Source organism: Crocuta crocuta, unplaced genomic scaffold (assembly GCF_008692635.1).
Source record: "Crocuta crocuta isolate KB4526 unplaced genomic scaffold, BGI_CrCroc_1.0 scaffold11, whole genome shotgun sequence".
Taxonomy (NCBI): domain Eukaryota; kingdom Metazoa; phylum Chordata; class Mammalia; order Carnivora; family Hyaenidae; genus Crocuta; species Crocuta crocuta.
The window spans coordinates 370,707-388,923 of NW_027528624.1; the positions used below are offsets into that span (position 1 = coordinate 370,707).

The 18,217-nt window shown below is 38.5% G+C and overlaps 1 protein-coding gene and 1 pseudogene across 1 annotated transcript in view; one reads left to right on the plus strand and one right to left on the minus strand.

The window, feature by feature from the left end:
- Positions 1-10,166, plus strand: part of OPRM1 (opioid receptor mu 1) — a 45,466-nt gene extending 35,300 nt beyond the window's left edge. The window contains exons 2-4 of the mRNA XM_077755087.1: positions 5,617-5,969; positions 6,951-7,471; positions 10,122-10,166. Coding sequence (XP_077611213.1) covers positions 5,617-5,969; positions 6,951-7,471; positions 10,122-10,166 — 919 coding nt within the window. The remainder of the gene's footprint in view (positions 1-5,616; positions 5,970-6,950; positions 7,472-10,121) is intronic.
- Positions 10,167-11,734: 1,568 nt separating this feature from the next.
- On the minus strand, positions 11,735-11,817 carry LOC144224245 (U2 spliceosomal RNA; annotated as a pseudogene).
- Between the last annotated feature and the right edge of the window lie 6,400 nt (positions 11,818-18,217).

Here is an 18,217-nt window from a genome sequence, read left to right on the forward strand (position 1 = left end):
AGGATGAAATGGACAATAAATGAAAATTTTAAGCAGGTAGTCATATGCCCATTTTTGTCCGTGTACAAAGTAATTTATTTTCTCTATTAAAGGTGTGAGTTTCTTTTTTTTGAATTTTTTAAATATTTGTTATTTTTGAGAGAGAGACAGAGTGTGAGTGGAGGAGTGGCAGAGAGAGAGAGACAGAGAATCTGAAGCAGGCTCCAGGCTCTGAGCTGTCAGCGCAGAGGCTGATGTGGCGCTCAAACTCACGAACCTTGAGAACATGACCTGAGCTGAAGTCGGAGGCTTAATCGACTGAGCCACCCAGGCACCCTTAAATGTGTTAATTTCTTTTTTATTTATTTATTCATTTTGAGAGAAACAAACACAAGGGAGGGGGTAGGGGCAGAGAGAGAGGAAGAGAGAGAGAATCCCAAGCAGGTTCCACTCTGGCAGCACAGCTCAAACCCACAAAGCGGTGAGATCATGACCTGAGCCAAAACTAAGAGCCAGACACTTTACCGACTGAGCCACCCAGGTGCTCCAAAAATGTGAATTTCTTTATGTGAGGTAGACATAAAAGTCACAGCAGATGCAAGAGAAGTATCTTTCCAAGCACAGTGCTAGAAAGGGCTCATTGAGTCCTTACTGGGTTAGATATCTTTCTACTTGGCTGGTATTAGCAAACGAGAAAAAAAGGGAGAAACACTCCATTTGGTAAAAACATGAAAGAGCAGCACTTTAGTCCAAGAAGAGATGAGGATCTTCCACTCATCCCAGTTGACTCTGTTGTAAACTCCCAGAAAAAGTTGTGGAGCACCATGAAGGCAGACATGGTACAAGCTGACAAACTGGATTCTAGAATATGTTCTTCAGTCTTTTCAAGTTTCCTTGGTTCATTCTGGCCAGAGACAAGGCCATCATGATTCAAGAATTAACTCTAAATAAAAAAATAACAAAAGATTTGCAAAGCCCATTGATTACACACAAGTAATTTATTCAGTGTGGCTTCATTTAACATATGTTGATCACAATCAGTGATGTTCTGGCGAGTAGCAATAGTTGCAAAAATGACATCAAGAATGGGTCTGAAGATAGGCATTCTTTTATAACCACAAAGAAAGGTAGGGCATTTACAAACAAAAATGTTTATGAAAAATGGGAGAATATTTGAACTGCCAGTGAAATGGGCTTCATAATGCCTCTTCCCCAACACAGCATCTGGAAGCTTCCCAAAATGGGTCAACATTGAAGGTCCTGAGAAAATACTTTTTAAAAAAGTATTAATTGTATGGCAATATATTTGAATTTATATGGCAAATAAGCTACTCAATCACCTAAAGCAGGCTTAAAGAAATATATACTAGGAAAGATTCAGTGGGATAATTAGAAAAAAATAAATAGCTTGAGACTCTGCCTAGAGGAAAAACCCCAATTCAATGGGCACAGTAAGGCCAGTCAAGGTCAGGAAGGCCCTAAAGTCCAGGTGAGACATTCCAAAAACATGCCACGTATCCCTCCAGTCACGTTGCCAATTTTGTCACCAAACTTGTTTAAGGCACATTAAGAAGGAATAGGTACAAAGGATAGACAAAGGCGTGTGTTAATATCCAGGACCCTACTCAGATCCACTCAGGTAAACTAAGCAACAAAGATGGTCCTTCCTTCAGCTCACCCCTTGGGCAGGTTTGCAAACTCTGGTGTGTGTGCTTTTATTTGTGGGATGACACTGATTGTTCATGTAACTTTTCTGGGGCAACATTCATACCACTGCATCAGAACAGAGCAGGATGATAAGCTCATGTTTGCTGGACTGAAAAGACCCCTTTTCTGATCAGACTGTCCCTTTAGAGTAAAGCCTTTGGAAACAGGTTGGAGGCAATTGGAATTCTGGAACCTTTGGTCTTACATATATTTAGGAAATTGTGAAACCCTCATTTATATGTTGCTATGACTCAAAGTGTGAGTAACTGGGGTAAGAACACTGGCTATCTTTAGAGGAAGACTCTTTGGATGAATTGAAAAAATTCAAGCAGCATTGTTTCTGTGAAATGCCATCTGAAACAGCTTTGGTAGACAGTCACTTTTTCTTTTGTGATTTAGGACCCTAACCTAATTTTGTTTCACAAACATTTCTTTCTGGAGGAGGAACATCTTTTTAACTGAAAGAAACATACATTAATAAGTACCTAGTGCTATGATGAGCCTGAAGAAAAGGTTAGAGGTATGTTGAGTCATAAAACTGACAGTAAAGAACCTGATTATTCAACAGAATACACTCCTAAAGATAAGATGTGAAAGGGAAGGTCAGCTGGGTGAGAAGATGACTAATGCAGTGGCTCGTGCCTTTGTATTCTGCAAATCTTTTATCANTTGTGGCAGAAATTTCTTTTTATAAATATAAAAAAATTTTTAAATGTTTTTATACTTTATTTGAGAGAGAGACAGTGTGAGTGGGGGAGGGGCAAAGAGAGAGGGAGAAAGAGAGAATCCCCACCAGGCTCCACACCCTTAGCACAGAGCCTGACATGGGGTTCAAACCCATGAGACTCACAAAATCATGACCTGAGCCGAAACCAAGAGTTGGATGTTTAACCGAGTCACCCAGGCACCCCATATAAGTATCAAAAAATCTTTAAGCTTCTTGAGCATCTAGGTCACTTATTCTAAAATCCTAAAAGTTGTAGTTTTAATTTTGATTTTATTTGTTTGTTGTTGGACTTTGGAGGATCTTATCTAAATTACTTTTTTTTTCTGTTTGCCACATTTAGAGTCCTCACTAGAATCAAACTGGTTTACCTCCTCCAGTTAAATTGCTTTCTCTACCTTTTCCTTTTGAAATATTTTAAAGGAATAAAACTTCTTAAGCACTTTGAAAGGTCCCAGGTCTGACTTTCCTGCATTAATGCAATTTATGTGATTATAACAGACAAGATAGAGTATCAGAATTTTAGAGTGGAAAGAAACAATTCAGGTCTGTTGACCCTACCTAAGAAGGTTCATGAAATCCTCCATTATAACTACAGCTTCCTGGTGCTTATTGAAAATCAAAACAAAGCAAAAACAAAAACAAAAACAAAACAAAACAAAACAAAACTTTCTTGAACACTGAATTAAGGTCCTAAGAAATGAGTCCATAATACTATCTCCACCAACCAACAGCCATCTGGGGCTGAGTTAGCTTCATAATCATGTGACTGAAAAATATACACAAGCTGAAGTTTAAAGAGAATTTATTGCACCAAGTAAACAGAAAGTACAAGGCTTCAGATTCTTCTCTTACCCTTCCAAATCCACATCCTCTGTGTTGGATCCACTTTCTTTCTTTCTTTTTTTTTTTTTTAAGGAAACCTCTTTTTAACTTTTTAAAAAATGTTTATTTATTTTTGAGAGAGAGAGGAAGATGGAGCATGAGTGGGGGAGGGGCACAGAGAAAGGGAGACACAGAATCCAAAGCAGGCTCCAGGCTCTGAGCTGTCAGCACAGAGCCCAACGTGGGGCTTGAACTCATGAACCATGAGAACATGACCTGAGCCGAGGTTGGATGCTTAGCCAAGTAAGCCACCCAGATGCCCCCGGATCCACTTTTAAATAGGCTCTTCCAACAACTACATACCGTACATACTCTCATGTTTAATTATTTAAAAATAGTAGAGTCTTCCTCCAGAAAGCCCCCAAAAGTCTTATTGGCTCTGGTTGAAACATGAGACTATCCCTGAACATTCACCATGGCCCCAGTCACTTTACATCTTCGTGCCCTGAACTAGTAACAGAGCCCATTGCAAACCACACAGACTGAGAGTGGAAAAAGAGTGGTTTCCGAGAGTGAAAACTGAGGTACTGTTCCTAACGTTAAGGTAAATAGATGTGGAATGTCAAATACATCCGCCAATTTCACAATACATTTGTAGGGTATCCTTCTACCATAAGATATAATTCATTAGTGCTGTCAATATACCTGCTTATCTCTTCTAAGTTCTAATTTCTGTGATTTTGAAGACATATAAAACTCCTAGAATACTTACAAAGGGAAAGAAAAACCTATGTCCATGCAAAGACCTAATGTTCATAACAGCTAATTTTTAGTATCCAAAAAAGGAAATGCAACTCAATTCCCACTAATAGATGAATGGATAAACAATACTATAATATCCATATCCATATTCAGTAATAAAAAAGAATGTATTATTGATCCATGCAACAAAATGTGAATGAAACTCAAAATAATTATGCAGAGCAAAAGAAACTAGACAAAAAAAGGGTACCTGCTGAATGATTCTATTTACATAAAATTCTAGAAAATGAAAACTAATCTATAATAACAGAAAACAGATCAAGATCAATGATTGCCTAGGGCTTGGGGTCAAGGCAGGGAAAGTAAGATGGAAAGATTAAAGAGCTGCATGAGGAAACTTCTGAGGGTGATTGATATGGTTGTTATCTTGATCAAGAGTTGGCATTTCTTGCCCTGTAAAGGGCAAGAAAGTAAATATTTTAGACTTTGCAGGCCATATGGTCTCTGTTACAACTACTCAACTCTGCCATTGCGTTATCAAAACAGCTATAAATAAGAAGTAATTAAATGAAGTGGAGTGTGTTCCAATAAAACAGGTAGCAACCAGATCCGCTCCGTAGGCTGTAGTTCACCAATTCCTGATCTTGATTAAGATGACTGTTTTGCAAGTGTGTACATGTGTCAGAACTTATCAAATTGTACACTTTAATTATATGCCACTTACTGTATGTCAATTATGTCTCAATAAAGCTATTAAAAAATAAAAACAAACAGCTTTAACTTCTTCAGCATGGATTGGATAAAGTCCTATCTCCCCATCAGGGCACACAAATCCCTCCAGGAACTGGCCTCTATATGCCCACCCTATCAGAATTATTGCCATTCATTCTCTAGTGGGATTTTACCCTTCAGCAGTGCCAAAACACACACCACGTCACGCCTTTGTTTAGAATGACCTACTCTTACCAACTGTAAGATTATACTTGCACATTTACAATTCCAGGATACCTTTCTTCTTCCCTTACCCCTTTTATTTCCTTTGTTTCTTCTTGGCGCCACTATAATAGTGTGTGTGTGTGTGTGTGTGTGTGTGTATACAGACATATGTACATACATACACATAAACACACTTGCAATATTACATCGACATATATAGGTACATATTCCTGCATGACTACACTTTTCCATAATTTTAACTATATACATCTGAATTTTTTCTCATGCATAGAGTTAAAATGAATTACTATTCATTTTATATCCATTTCATGAATATCAATATACTTGAATACGTGACTGAGAGCTCCCTGTGTCTATTACATCTATCACAGTGCCTGGCACATTTAAAAAAAAAGTTGATAAATTGGCATCCAGCTATTATAACCAATTTACAAATTACAAATGTATAATTTTACAAATTATAAAACTGATAGGTAGAGAAACTATGTATTTAGTTCATAGACACATGCTTATAAATAATACTTGTATTAGAAAGAGTTCTTCCATATCTCATCTCAAATGCTTTCCACTAATCTTTGTAATGTATTTTATTACTGGAAGCTTATCTATATTTCACGTTGGTCATTTTCTGATTCTGCCACTGCTCCTCCTTCATCTCCTAGATACACCAAAATGAAGACTGCCACCAACATCTATATTTTCAACCTTGCTCTGGCAGATGCCTTAGCAACCAGTACCCTGCCCTTCCAGAGCGTCAATTACCTAATGGGAACATGGCCATTTGGAACCATCCTCTGCAAGATTGTGATCTCCATAGATTACTATAATATGTTCACGAGCATCTTCACCCTCTGTACCATGAGCGTCGATCGCTACATCGCCGTATGCCATCCCGTCAAGGCCCTGGATTTCCGTACTCCCCGCAATGCCAAAATTGTCAATGTCTGCAACTGGATCCTCTCTTCAGCCATTGGTCTGCCCGTAATGTTCATGGCAACAACAAAGTACAGGCATGGTAAGTTGCAAGCCTGACGAATGAAGGGCTTATAGACTGATACGCTGGTGAAGGCATGCATCAAGTATGGAGTGGTCTGACTTCTTAGTCAAATTGTAATTTTAATGATTTTTTTCTAGCAAAATGCCTTTGAAGTTTTTGTAATAGGAACTTTTCCCTAAATTTTAAGCCCACTAAGCATTTTGAAGAGAACATATCCTATTGCTTCCTGATTTCTCTACATTTACTTCATCAAAATGATGGGGAAACTAGACAGCTCTTCCAAGAGTAATTAGAACTTAACCTCACCCTAGGGGCGCCTGGGTGGCTCAGTTGGTTAAGCATCCGACTTCGACTCAGGTCATGATCCCATGGTTTGTGGGTTTGAAACCCGCGTCGGGCTCTGTGCTGACAGCCAGCTCAGAGCCTGGAGCCTGCTTCAGATTCTGTATCTCCCTTTCTCTCTATGACCCTCCCCTGCTCACGCTGTCTCTGTCTCTCTCAGAAATAAATAAAAAACATTAAAAAGTTAGAACTTAACCCCTCCCAAAAAACATTAAGTGGAAGCTTGTTTTAAAACTTTGAGTGACTGCCTACATGACAAATTTATCTTTCTAGAATGATGATCCACCGATCAAAAAGTAGAATGAAAATATCCGTTAGCTGGAAACTCCTATAGACTTTGGACAGTGATTATATTTTTATAATATAGAACCCCCATAGAACATAGAACATAGATCCCATAAAGGATCTAGTTCACAGTGAACTAGACTGTTGACTGAATGAAAGGTTAATGCAATCAAAATAGACAAAAAATGAGATATATGATGGGGGAAAAAACTAAAAATAAACTCTTTCTGAAAATCAACAGACAGCTGAGTTTTTCCCTCAAGTTCTTTATATCTTCTCCTATTGGTTTCCCATCATGGCTTTAAAGTAGCTCTGGTCAAGGTTACAATTAGATATTGCTGCTAATTCTTCCTTATAATCATTGTTTCCTAGGTTCCATAGACTGTACACTCACATTCTCTCACCCAACCTGGTACTGGGAAAACTTGCTGAAAATCTGTGTTTTCATCTTTGCCTTCATCATGCCTGTCCTCATCATTACGGTGTGTTATGGACTGATGATCTTACGCCTCAAGAGTGTCCGTATGCTCTCTGGCTCCAAAGAAAAGGACAGGAACCTGCGAAGAATCACCAGGATGGTGCTGGTGGTTGTGGCTGTGTTCATCGTCTGCTGGACTCCCATTCACATTTACGTCATCATTAAAGCCTTGATTACAATCCCAGAAACGACATTCCAGACCGTTTCCTGGCACTTCTGCATTGCTCTAGGTTACACAAACAGCTGTCTGAACCCAGTCCTTTACGCGTTTCTGGATGAAAACTTCAAGCGATGCTTCAGAGAGTTCTGTATCCCCACTTCCTCCACCATTGAGCAACAAAACTCCACTCGAATCCGTCAGAATACTCGAGACCACCCTTCCACGGCCAATACAGTGGATCGGACTAACCATCAGGTATGCAGCTTCTGGGATTGGGTATACCTACCGGGGATGGCACAAGCATTATAGAGTCTGTACCAATCCAGCCTTAATCCATTAGAAGTGGATCGGTAACTAAAGGATGGAGGTTCCTCCCATGAGGACTGAGGGAGGAGAGCAGGAAATTATAGTCATTCAGACAGAGGGGTGCTTCATTATATAAACAGCTCTATGCACTGGTATGTGTTTGTTTAGATACATAGATATGCCTACTAGAAATCCATAAAGCCACTAATAATCACTACCTTCACAGCTGTTGTTTCTATGCGGAATTAATGACATTAGCACATGGTGGAAGTGATCCTTTTCTGGAGTTCTTCTAATTTACCCCAATGTTCTATGTTTCATGCACATCACTCCAACACCTCTGTCACTTCTCAAAAACCAATCCTGCTCTGGCTCTGTGGTTAAACAGAAAGGGTCATCACTTTGCTCACTGTGGTGATGAGTGCCAGGTGTTCCCAGAAAATCAGTGTCACAGCAAAGGAGAAAAGAGAAGAAAAAAAGTGGCCAGCCCTAATGTGTTCAGCCATTAGTTTGTCCATTTTTGTACCTGAACTCGAGAGGACATGACAATCATACTACTTAATTATTAGAACTAACTTAGTTTTATAAGTGTCCTTATACTAGTCAGGGTTAATACGATGAGGAGTGACTATGTTTTGGAAGATGTATTCCTAAGCACACAGTATGGATGTGAGGCTGCACAGAGTCAAGATGTATACACAATACTATAATCACATGAGAACCAAAAAATAGAAAAGAAAAAAAATTCTCTCTAAATTAATATGACCCCGATAAGCCACCAATGTGCAAAATTTGGAATCTGACCTATAAATCAAACATACTGCATAACTATTAACATTAATTTAAATACGTAAATTTTCTAATGATAGTGCCAGCATCCAAAAATCGTAGCCCCTGTAATTTTATAACACAGAACTCAAATTTTAACTTCTTGTGAAGTAAATCCTTGAGTCAGAACCTTAAAACTTCCTAAGGTCAGAGGGCAGGACTGTCAGAACAGGTGACTCCATAAAAATGACAAGGAAGTTGAATTGGGGAGGGAGAAGGAAAGCCTTACAGTACAGAGCAGCAGAGGCTTCCTCTCCTTTTCTCTTTCCTGTGCCCTTCCCCACTCTGTCTCCTCTTACCCCCTCTCTGGCCTGCAGACCCACCCGCTCAGGCTCACCCCTTGCAGTTGACCACAGACCTAATGTAAAGAGGCACAGAGGGCCTGCCATAGGGGGTGCTGATCCTCACACCGCTGGTACTAAATAAGGTCAAAAGGGACAGGGGCCATTGGGCCCCCTAGAGAGTATAAGGGGATGATGGCAGACCCGCTTCCAACCAATGGGAAATTACAAACTTACTAAGTGTCACCTCCAATTTCATTTCAGAAATAAAAGCCAGAAAGAAATGTTTTTCTATTCTGCTTCTTTTCCATTTTTTCCAATCAAGACCTCTACACCTGCTTCTTCTAGCTCCCTCTCAGCAGCTACAAAAGCTTGTGAGTAACTTAAAAAAGGGTAGGGATTTACATAAGTTTTCTCCGACCTGAGGATAATATATTGTGGAAAGCAATTTAAAACTCTGAATCCTAAACCCAGGTTAATATATTTTGCATTGGAACAAAGTACTTCCATTGGAGTGCAATGATGGAGCCTATTATATAAGTATCGCTTCTTTCTCCACCAGAGCCTGCCCTACCTTCCCTCTCTTGCAGGCACTCTGTGGTGTGGCTGTGGGTAGCATGACCCCGGACCACTGACGAGGACTCCAGTCCCATCTGACCCTCTCAGCACTCTTCCCTCACCTGCTGTCCTGGAAACAGCTCAGCTCCCAGCCTGTCTGGTGGAGCGCTTCTCCTGAGTTCACTATGATTGTCCTTCAGTTGCCCAGACCCTGCCCTTGACTCCCATCCATATCCAGCATTTCCACATTAATGTGGTTCCTGCACAGCTAGGGAGAGGGGAAAGGAAGCTAATTGAGGAAGCTCTGTTCTAAGTAACTAAAAGGTTTGCTTTAAAAATACATCCAATTAGGGCTTATCTTCATTGCTGCCTCTATGAAGCAGCATCAGTGTCAGATAACAGCAGAAACACATTAGCCCTGGAATTGGCTGCTTTCCCAAAATGCCCAGCTGGGAGGACCGGACAGAGAAGAGCGGCTGCCAGGAAAAGAGGAAAAGACACTCTGACATATTTGAAAATTAAGATAAATCAAAGATCTCTTTCACTAATCTCCACTGATGTGTCATCATTAGAATCAAAGCAGTTACACACAGACATCGGGAATGATACAGAAGCCTTTGGCGATAGTTTCAATAATATTTCAAAATAATAAAACTATTTGAAGGGAAAACCAGAGACTCTATGGCTGTGTCTATAGTACACAGTTGATTAGTCATACAGGTTTTGGGGGTTTTTGTTTGTTTGTGTGTGTGTTTCCGTTCTTAAACTGTGAGCTACTATGTTGGGAAACAAAGCTAATCAGACTTGCATGAACTTGTTAACTGCTTGTTTGGAGTTGGTACTTGTAGATGTATTTGTATTTTCTCTAAGAGATATACTCTTGTATATGTATGTCATGTTTCAAGCACATTAGCCAACTTCATATCCTGCAGATCAGAGATCCAATATCAAACCTTCCCAGGGTGTCTGTATTCTGACAAAAGTACACTGAGACCATGTCCATACAGCGCAAAGTGAAGAGTTGGCAGTTATCAAGGTAATTTGACAAGCTGTATAAGAACATTCTGTGCCCCAAATAAAGTTTGAATCATGTTTATGTAGGAAAGGGCTGCTCAGTCAGCTTTTGCTACATAACAAATCATTCCAGAACATAGTGGCCTTAAGCAACCATTGATTTAGTTTGTGCTTCCATAGATCAGTAGTTGCCCCTGGGCTGAGCTAGACAGTTCTTCCGGTCTCGGCTGGGCTCACTCTAGGGACATTAGCAGGTGTCAGAACTGCTGTCAGGGAGCTAGTCTAGGAAGACCCCTGCAACAACTGCAAGCTGCACATGGATTTTCATCTTCCAGCAGATCCTCATTTTCCTTGCTGTTCTCATGGTGGGCACAGGTTCTAGACTCAAGGGGAGGCCAGACAGACCTCACCTCTTGATGACAGGAGCTGCGGTTACATTGCAAAGGGATGTGGATATAGGGAGGGAAATCATCGTGGCCCCTTTTGCCAGCTGTCTATATCGTAGGCACATGCTGTGTTGCGTAGGCATAGCTTCTTGAGAGCACGGAACGTATCTGCCTTGCTCTTTCTCATTGCTCCAGTATCTACCTAAAACAGTATCTGACACATTAAAAAGTACTCCAAAAATATCTGCTGAATGAATGATAATCAGAGTGCTCATGATGTTTTCAGGAGATATGGAGGGCAGTACGGATGACCCCTTTTTTATACGACTGATTGACAACATCAATGCTCATGTAATGCTTTGCCATTATTCCAGTCTCACCCTTCAGTAACTGGAAGATATTCACAGCAGTGTTTTTCATTTTCTTCTCTCTAGTTCTCTGACCAAAAGTTCTACTTTTCAAAAAAAAAAAATTGTTATACTCGTGTTTGTCTTTTAATTTTATTTCTAACAAGAGCTATTGACAAGGAGGCCAAAACAGGAATTAGGGCCCTAAAGAGGACTTGCCCTGGCCAAGCATAAAAAAGAAAGAAAGAAAAGAAAAGATGTCTCCTGTATTTTTATGCCTCCTGGGGCTCAGTCTCCCACTCCAGCTGCAGGACCCCATGCCTGATTTATGTTCAGCTCCTTGTCTTTATGGCTTCTAGATTTTTATTAGGGAAAATCAGGCATAGACATTCATTTTCCATCTGCTCTCCTTGCAATTTAATTTCTCTGTACATGTACCACCCTACCATTGTTACTGGACTCCACCTTGCTTCAGAATACTTCCCCTATTGCTCAGATCAATTCAGGTCAGCTTGGACCTGAGATGCTGGCCACTCTTACTGCCTTCACTGTTTGGTTTCCACTCTGACTGCATTCTATAATGCATTTTCTGTTTTGACATCTAGACTATGCCCTTTGCTATTTAACATTATATGGGAAAAGAAACAACTCTATTAGACCAGTTGGATTATTATTTAAGAAGTTTGTATTAACCACAACTATAATAATAATGCCATCCTATATTTGTATCCTACAGCATACAGATTAAAAAGTGCCTTCATGTGCACTATCACATTGGCTTCCTATAACCCGTTTAATGATGGGTAAATATATATTTAAAAAATGCTCAAGGAGGCTAAATGATTATACACTTGATCTTAGCCAAAAGGCCGAGAAGTGATTGGAGGCTAAATGATTATTAAAGGATCAAACCACCAATAAGAGGCAGAACCCAGACAAATATCTGGGCCTCTAATATTAATCCAATCCAAAGCTTTCCTCTGCTTTCTTACAAAATGTTACTTTGTTCTTAAATATTATTACACGGTCTCAGCCAGAGGCTCTCAAACCTTACTGTGAGTGTAAGTGCTGAAGAACTTCTCTAAGAAATTCTGGTTCAACACATCCGCAACACAAGCGCAAGGGACTCAAGAGCAAAAATGAACTATTGGGAACTCATCAAGATAAAAAGCTTCTGCACGGCAAAGGAAACAATCAATAAAACTAATAGGCAACTGACAGAATTAGAAAAGATAGTTGCAAATGACCTATCAGGTAAAGGGCTAGTATCCAAAATCTATAAGGAACTCACCAAACTCCACATCCAAAAACACAAAGAATCCAGTGAAGAAATGGGCAGAAGACATGAACAGACACTTCTCCAAAGAGGACATCCAGGTAGCCAACAGACACATGAAATGATGCTTAGCGTCCCTCATCATCAGGTAAATGCGGATCAAAACCACAATGAGATACCACGTCACACCAGTCAGAGTGACCAAAATGAACAGATCAGGAGACTTTAGATGCTGGCAAGGATGTGGAGAAACGGGCACCCTCCTACACTGTTGGTGGGAATGTAAACTGGTGCAGCGCCTCTGGAAAATAGTGTTGTGGAGATTCCTCAAAAAATTAACAATAGAACTCCCCTATGATCCAGCAGTAGCACTGCTAAGAATTTACCCAAGGGACACAGAGTGCTGATGCATAGGGGCACATGTACCCCCAATGTTCATAGCGGCACTCTCAACAATAGTCAAAACATGTAAAGTGCCTGTCCATCAACTGACGAAAGGATCAAGAAAATGTGTTTTATCTATACAATGGAATACTACATGGCAATGAGAAAGAATGAAAGAATGAAATCTGGCCATTTGTAGCAACGTGGATGGAACTTGAGGGTGTTATGCTGAGCAAAATAAGTCAGGCAGAGAAGGACAGATACCATATGTTTGCACGTATAGGTGTATTAGGAGGAACTTAACGGAGGGCCATGGGGGAGGAGAAAGGGAAAAATAGTTGGGGAGAGGGAAGGAGGCAAACCATGAGAGACTCTTGAATGCTGAGAACAAACTGAGGGTTGATGGGGATGGAGGAGAGAGGAAGAAGGGTGATGGGCATGGAGGAGGGCACTTGTTGGGATGAACACTGGGTATTATATGGAAACCAACTTGACAATAAACTATTTAAGAAAAAATATATTTAAAAACTTTAAAAAATAAAAAAAAAGAAATTCTGGTTCAGTGCATCAAGGTCAAGGTGAGGTCTAAGGATCTGCCTTTTGAATAAAACACAAAACTGAAAACTGATTTAAACTGTAACTTTATCCAAATACTACCAAGGTTACTATTTTGTCTGAAGTGGCTACCATTTTAGTCCAGCTGATTAGTAAGAGTTTTTTCACCAAATGAATCTTATATTTAGAAGGATAATGTAGCTATAGTTGGACTAATCCTAAACTCTTTAATATATCGATCAGTGAGTCTTATAAGATATAGTAATTAATATAACAGTGATAAAGCAAACTTTATGGTACCTTCTTCCACTTCTTCTCAGTAATATGGCAAGTCCGGCTGGTAAGCCCTCTGGTTACCATTTTTAAAGCATTTTCTTGATATTTTAAGCAAGGTAATAAGTCAAGAAATAAGGAGATGCTTTGCATTTGTATTGACTACAAAGCTATATTATCCCCCAGCTAAACTAAAAGCAGAAGACTACTTTTTTAAATCAACCATGTCACTCTCAAAAACTAGATCTTGATTTTTTTTAAATAAAATATCTATAGAAAGATAATTTGAAAAGGAAAAACATTTCAATTCCATCACAAAAGCCCCAAATGCAAATAGCTCACAAAACAACAGAGCTTGACCTCATTAATCCATATTTTCCTAAACCAAAATGGCTGTTCTTTCAATTCTAGGGTTTAGGAAGAAAATGGTTCCCGTTACAAGTGTGTGTGTGTGTGTGTGTGTGTGCGCGTGCGCGCGCGCATGTGCATGATATTGTTGTGCCTCTTTAAGTGTGTGTAGTACCAGAGTCTATTTAAATTTAAAATGAACATTATCTTTAATAAATAGCAGAAGAATTTCATATGTTTCTATAACTTGGCCATAATCTGGGAGGAGAAAATATTGTTTAATTGAAAATATGTTTATTCAAAGAAAAATCTGTCTCTAAGACTATTAGAAATAACACTTACTGATCAGTTTGTGTCCAGTATGTCTTACTTAGTCACATGAGGTATGGATAATAGTCCATACAGTCCACAGAGTCGAGGAAACCAATGTTTACAGAATTAACCTGCCCAAAGTCATAGTTACAAAAGTATGGCTGAGGAAAGAATCCAGCTGGAATGGATCTTTATCTATGTGAAGACTGGTGACTTTTGGAACTAAATTTTTGCATTTACATACTAACAATTCAAATGCCGTAAGGTCTTTAGGTAGGCTTGTGTTGATGTATTCATGGGATATCTTTGTGTGTAATGATAAACATCACAATAGGTTGATGAATAGCCTGGGGAATTAGAAATTCAATGATGAGAACTTTGGTTATCATTATATGAGTTCAAATTATTTGAACTAAACTCTTGCCATCATTAAGTCCATATTGATGCTCACAGAATGATAGCATTTGTTTTTCCCCAAGTTAAAATTTTTCATTCATGTCAGAGAGGTTCATTTAGTATTTTCATAAATCACATTTATCCTACTAGAGAAGGCAATTTGATGAGTGGCGGTGCTAGAGGAAGCCAAGACAGGGGATCAGGTGAAAGTTCAAGTTGTCATGCTATGCCTGCCCAACATGCGATGGAGCAAACCCTTTCTTCTTACAAGAACTTGCGCATAAGAGAATTGAACCAGAAGATTATTCTCTATATCAGAGCCATACGGTGAACATGACTTGGCTAGTGCTCTTCCTGAATGAATATTCTTATCTTTCAGAGAGGTTACATTTTAAAGATTAGATTAACTAATATAATTACTGCGGTATTTTCCTGTGCTTGTTGTTTCAGTAGATGTAACTAATTGATAAAGTAAAGCAACATGTGTAGCTTTTAAAAACTCACTTTAAATGAGATGTTATTTATTTGGCTAAGCGTAAGTGGCAAGTTGATATTTCATAATCATTATCGTGGAAAAGTTCTCACATGGAGATTTAGTACTTTGGAACATGTCAATCTTTATTCGCTATCTGTATTTGCATCTTGGGAGCTAAATATAAAGGGTGGGCATTTTGATCTCTTAACTTGCACAACACATTTATTCTTCTACCTTTATGAATTTGAAATGCAGTTACATATTATTATTTTGCCTTTGCATTTTCTTCCTCATCCCAAACAAACTGACCATCTGAATGAAGAAGACCTATCACAAACCAGTCATTAATTTTGAATGTCATTCAAACTATGTTTTGATAAATTCAATAAATATTTGCAAATTGATACAGCTTTTCAAATAGTAAAAGTATTTGGGGGATGAGACTATGAGAAACACAAGTTTCTAAAATAAAACATGTCATAATTTTTCCTTCCTAATTATTATTTTCATGGAAGTCAAGAACCTAGAGGCACAAATTTTGTTGCCCTTCTCCCTTTACACTAAGGCATTTCTTTCTTATATAATGGAGCTCCTGGCTTTGAAGTTAGTAGAAACTTTCATGACAAAGTGAAATATTAGAACGCTATACTGCAATAAAAGCATACACACACACACACACACACACACACACACAGTGACGGTAAGGGGAAGCTACAAACAATTCATTTTGAGTGCTAAATCATTGTAATAGTGCTTTTTCAAAACATGAATCATTTTGATGACACATATCCAAAAGGTTATAATGCCTACTCTCCAGACGCCATACAAGTTTGATCTTCTGCATTACCAGTGATGTATGCTGAAGGAATGAATACTCATAAATATTATTTTACTATCAATACCTGGGTGGGAGTCAAATTTACATTTAATTTAGTGTTTGTTGACTTACTGCTTGTGAATCAAAGGAAATGAGTTACTTTTTCTTTCCATAACACCTGAACTCATTAGGAACGCATGCAAATATATAATTAGCCAGATAAATTAGCTACATATTATTTCAAAAATTGAATACGTATAAATATAAGCTGCAAGTTTCATTGTGATTTAAAAAATAGCTCTGTCAGTCCAAGAATTAATATGGAGAAAAGTAACTCATGTCATTTGTCTGTAAAGCATAGAATTCATAAAGTAAGAAGGTAGAAAGAGAGGAAGGGAGGGCCCGAGGGAGGGGAGGAGAAGGGGAGGGAGGAAGGGAGAAAAAGAGTATATTTGTGTTTGAAATCAGCCATATTCTTCCTACTATTCTATTGTCCACACAGACAACAGAAATCCTATGGATACCAGAAATCTAGAAAATCTATCAAGCCCTACCTAATTTTTTCCTCTTTTTTCTATCCACATTATCAGATCTTCATGATCCAGAATCCCAAATGGTATGCCTAAGTCCCTCAAAGCATAAGAAATGAGTAATTTTTTCTTATTGTAGTGAAACATTTACCTCTAATACATCTGATAGAAAAGCAAAAAAGTAAAAGTTATGGAAAATGTCATTAAGAAATAAGAATATTTTACTCAAGAAAAGCCAAATTGTTGAAAAAAGAAACTTAACAAGAAAATGCAGCACATAGTGGATGTGGAAGGGAATGTGGTCATTATATATTTGACAATACAATCATGTATTTAACCCATTCTATAATTTACCAACTTAGCAAGAACAGTTCACTCTATCTGTTTTTTCTTCTTCTTTGTCATGTTAGCTAAAATGTCATTATATTCAAAACTCCCCAAATATAATTATATATGGGTTCATTCAAATTCAAAACATCAACTTAAAAATTGCTTTTCCTGAGCTACCCTTAGGAAATAGAAGAGAAACACGTCACTCTCAGAACCTCACAACGCTGCAGATGAAAGCTTGCAGTATGGTGAGCATACATGTTAACGAAAAGTTTTCTGGCTATTTCGGAAATTCAGTGGGACAAGTAGACTCTCAAATGACTACATTGCAAGTAAAGATCAACATCTAAGTTCCACTCATGCAATTGGAGTTATCAAGCATATACAAAATAGTCACAATTCTTAAGTGTTGCGAACTGAAAAAAAAAATGTTAAAGATTGATCATCCAGTTCAAACTCCTTTATTCTACAAATGAGGAAAGTGTAGGCCAGAAATGTACTTTTTTGACTATGCATATTTTTTCCAAATATAAAAGATGATAGAATCTTTTCAAATATCTGGCTTTCAAATAGAGTTTAAGAAAAATTTTATGACTAAAAAAAGTCAGGTAATTCCGTATTACATAAACTCTAGTATTTGTAAATTTAATTAAAAATTTCAGCAAGTAAGGAAACACCTGATAATTAGATAAGGATAGCAGATATAATATAAAATCCTAAAAGTTTAGGTGGCTCATTTATTTATCCAGATTCTGCCACTAACCAGCTGAATGTTCCTGAGTAAACTGCTGGAACTCTCCAGTTTCAATTGCTACTTCTGTGAGAATGGTGGTATTTTCAGTAGCTAGGACTTAGTTTTAACTTGAACGTGATGGATCATAGTCTCTGTACTTTGCCAAGCAACTGGCTAGCATTGCTATTACTATTACTCTAAGCCACTCAGTTAGGCTTTACACTTTTCATCTCCTTCATTCTCTTATCCCCAAGCAACCAAATTACAGCTTTTATGAAGAAAATTTTAAAAGGGATGAAATAATGGTGCCAAAAGAAATCATAAGGCTGGTCTTAGCTAAGTCTTCTCAACATCGGCACTGTTGACATTAGGAGCCAGCTAATTCTTTGTTGTGGGGAAATGTGTGCTGCAATGTTCAGCAGCATCCCTGGCCTCTATCCACTAGATGTCAGTAGCACCCACCTACCCCCAGTTACAACAGCCAAAGTGTCACTGGACATGGCCAAATGTCACCTGGGATGGGGAGGTGGAGGGAATGAATTGAGAACCATCACTCTAACCTGACAACCATGTGTAACTGATCAAGACATCTGTTGTGGGATGCTCTCCCTCCCTCTCTTTCTGCCTCTCCCTCACTCAAAATAAATGAATAAACTTAAAAAAAAAAAAAAAGCCAAAGGAAGCATATGGATCATCCAGTCTGGATCCTTTAAACTACACAATTATTTCAGTCCTTACATTCTCCTTGACCGAAGATTCACCCCTTGTCATACTCCAGATCCCAATATGTCTATTCAGGCAATGGAGCTTAGAAAACAAGATGAGTTCTATGTTATTTAGGTAAATGTAGAG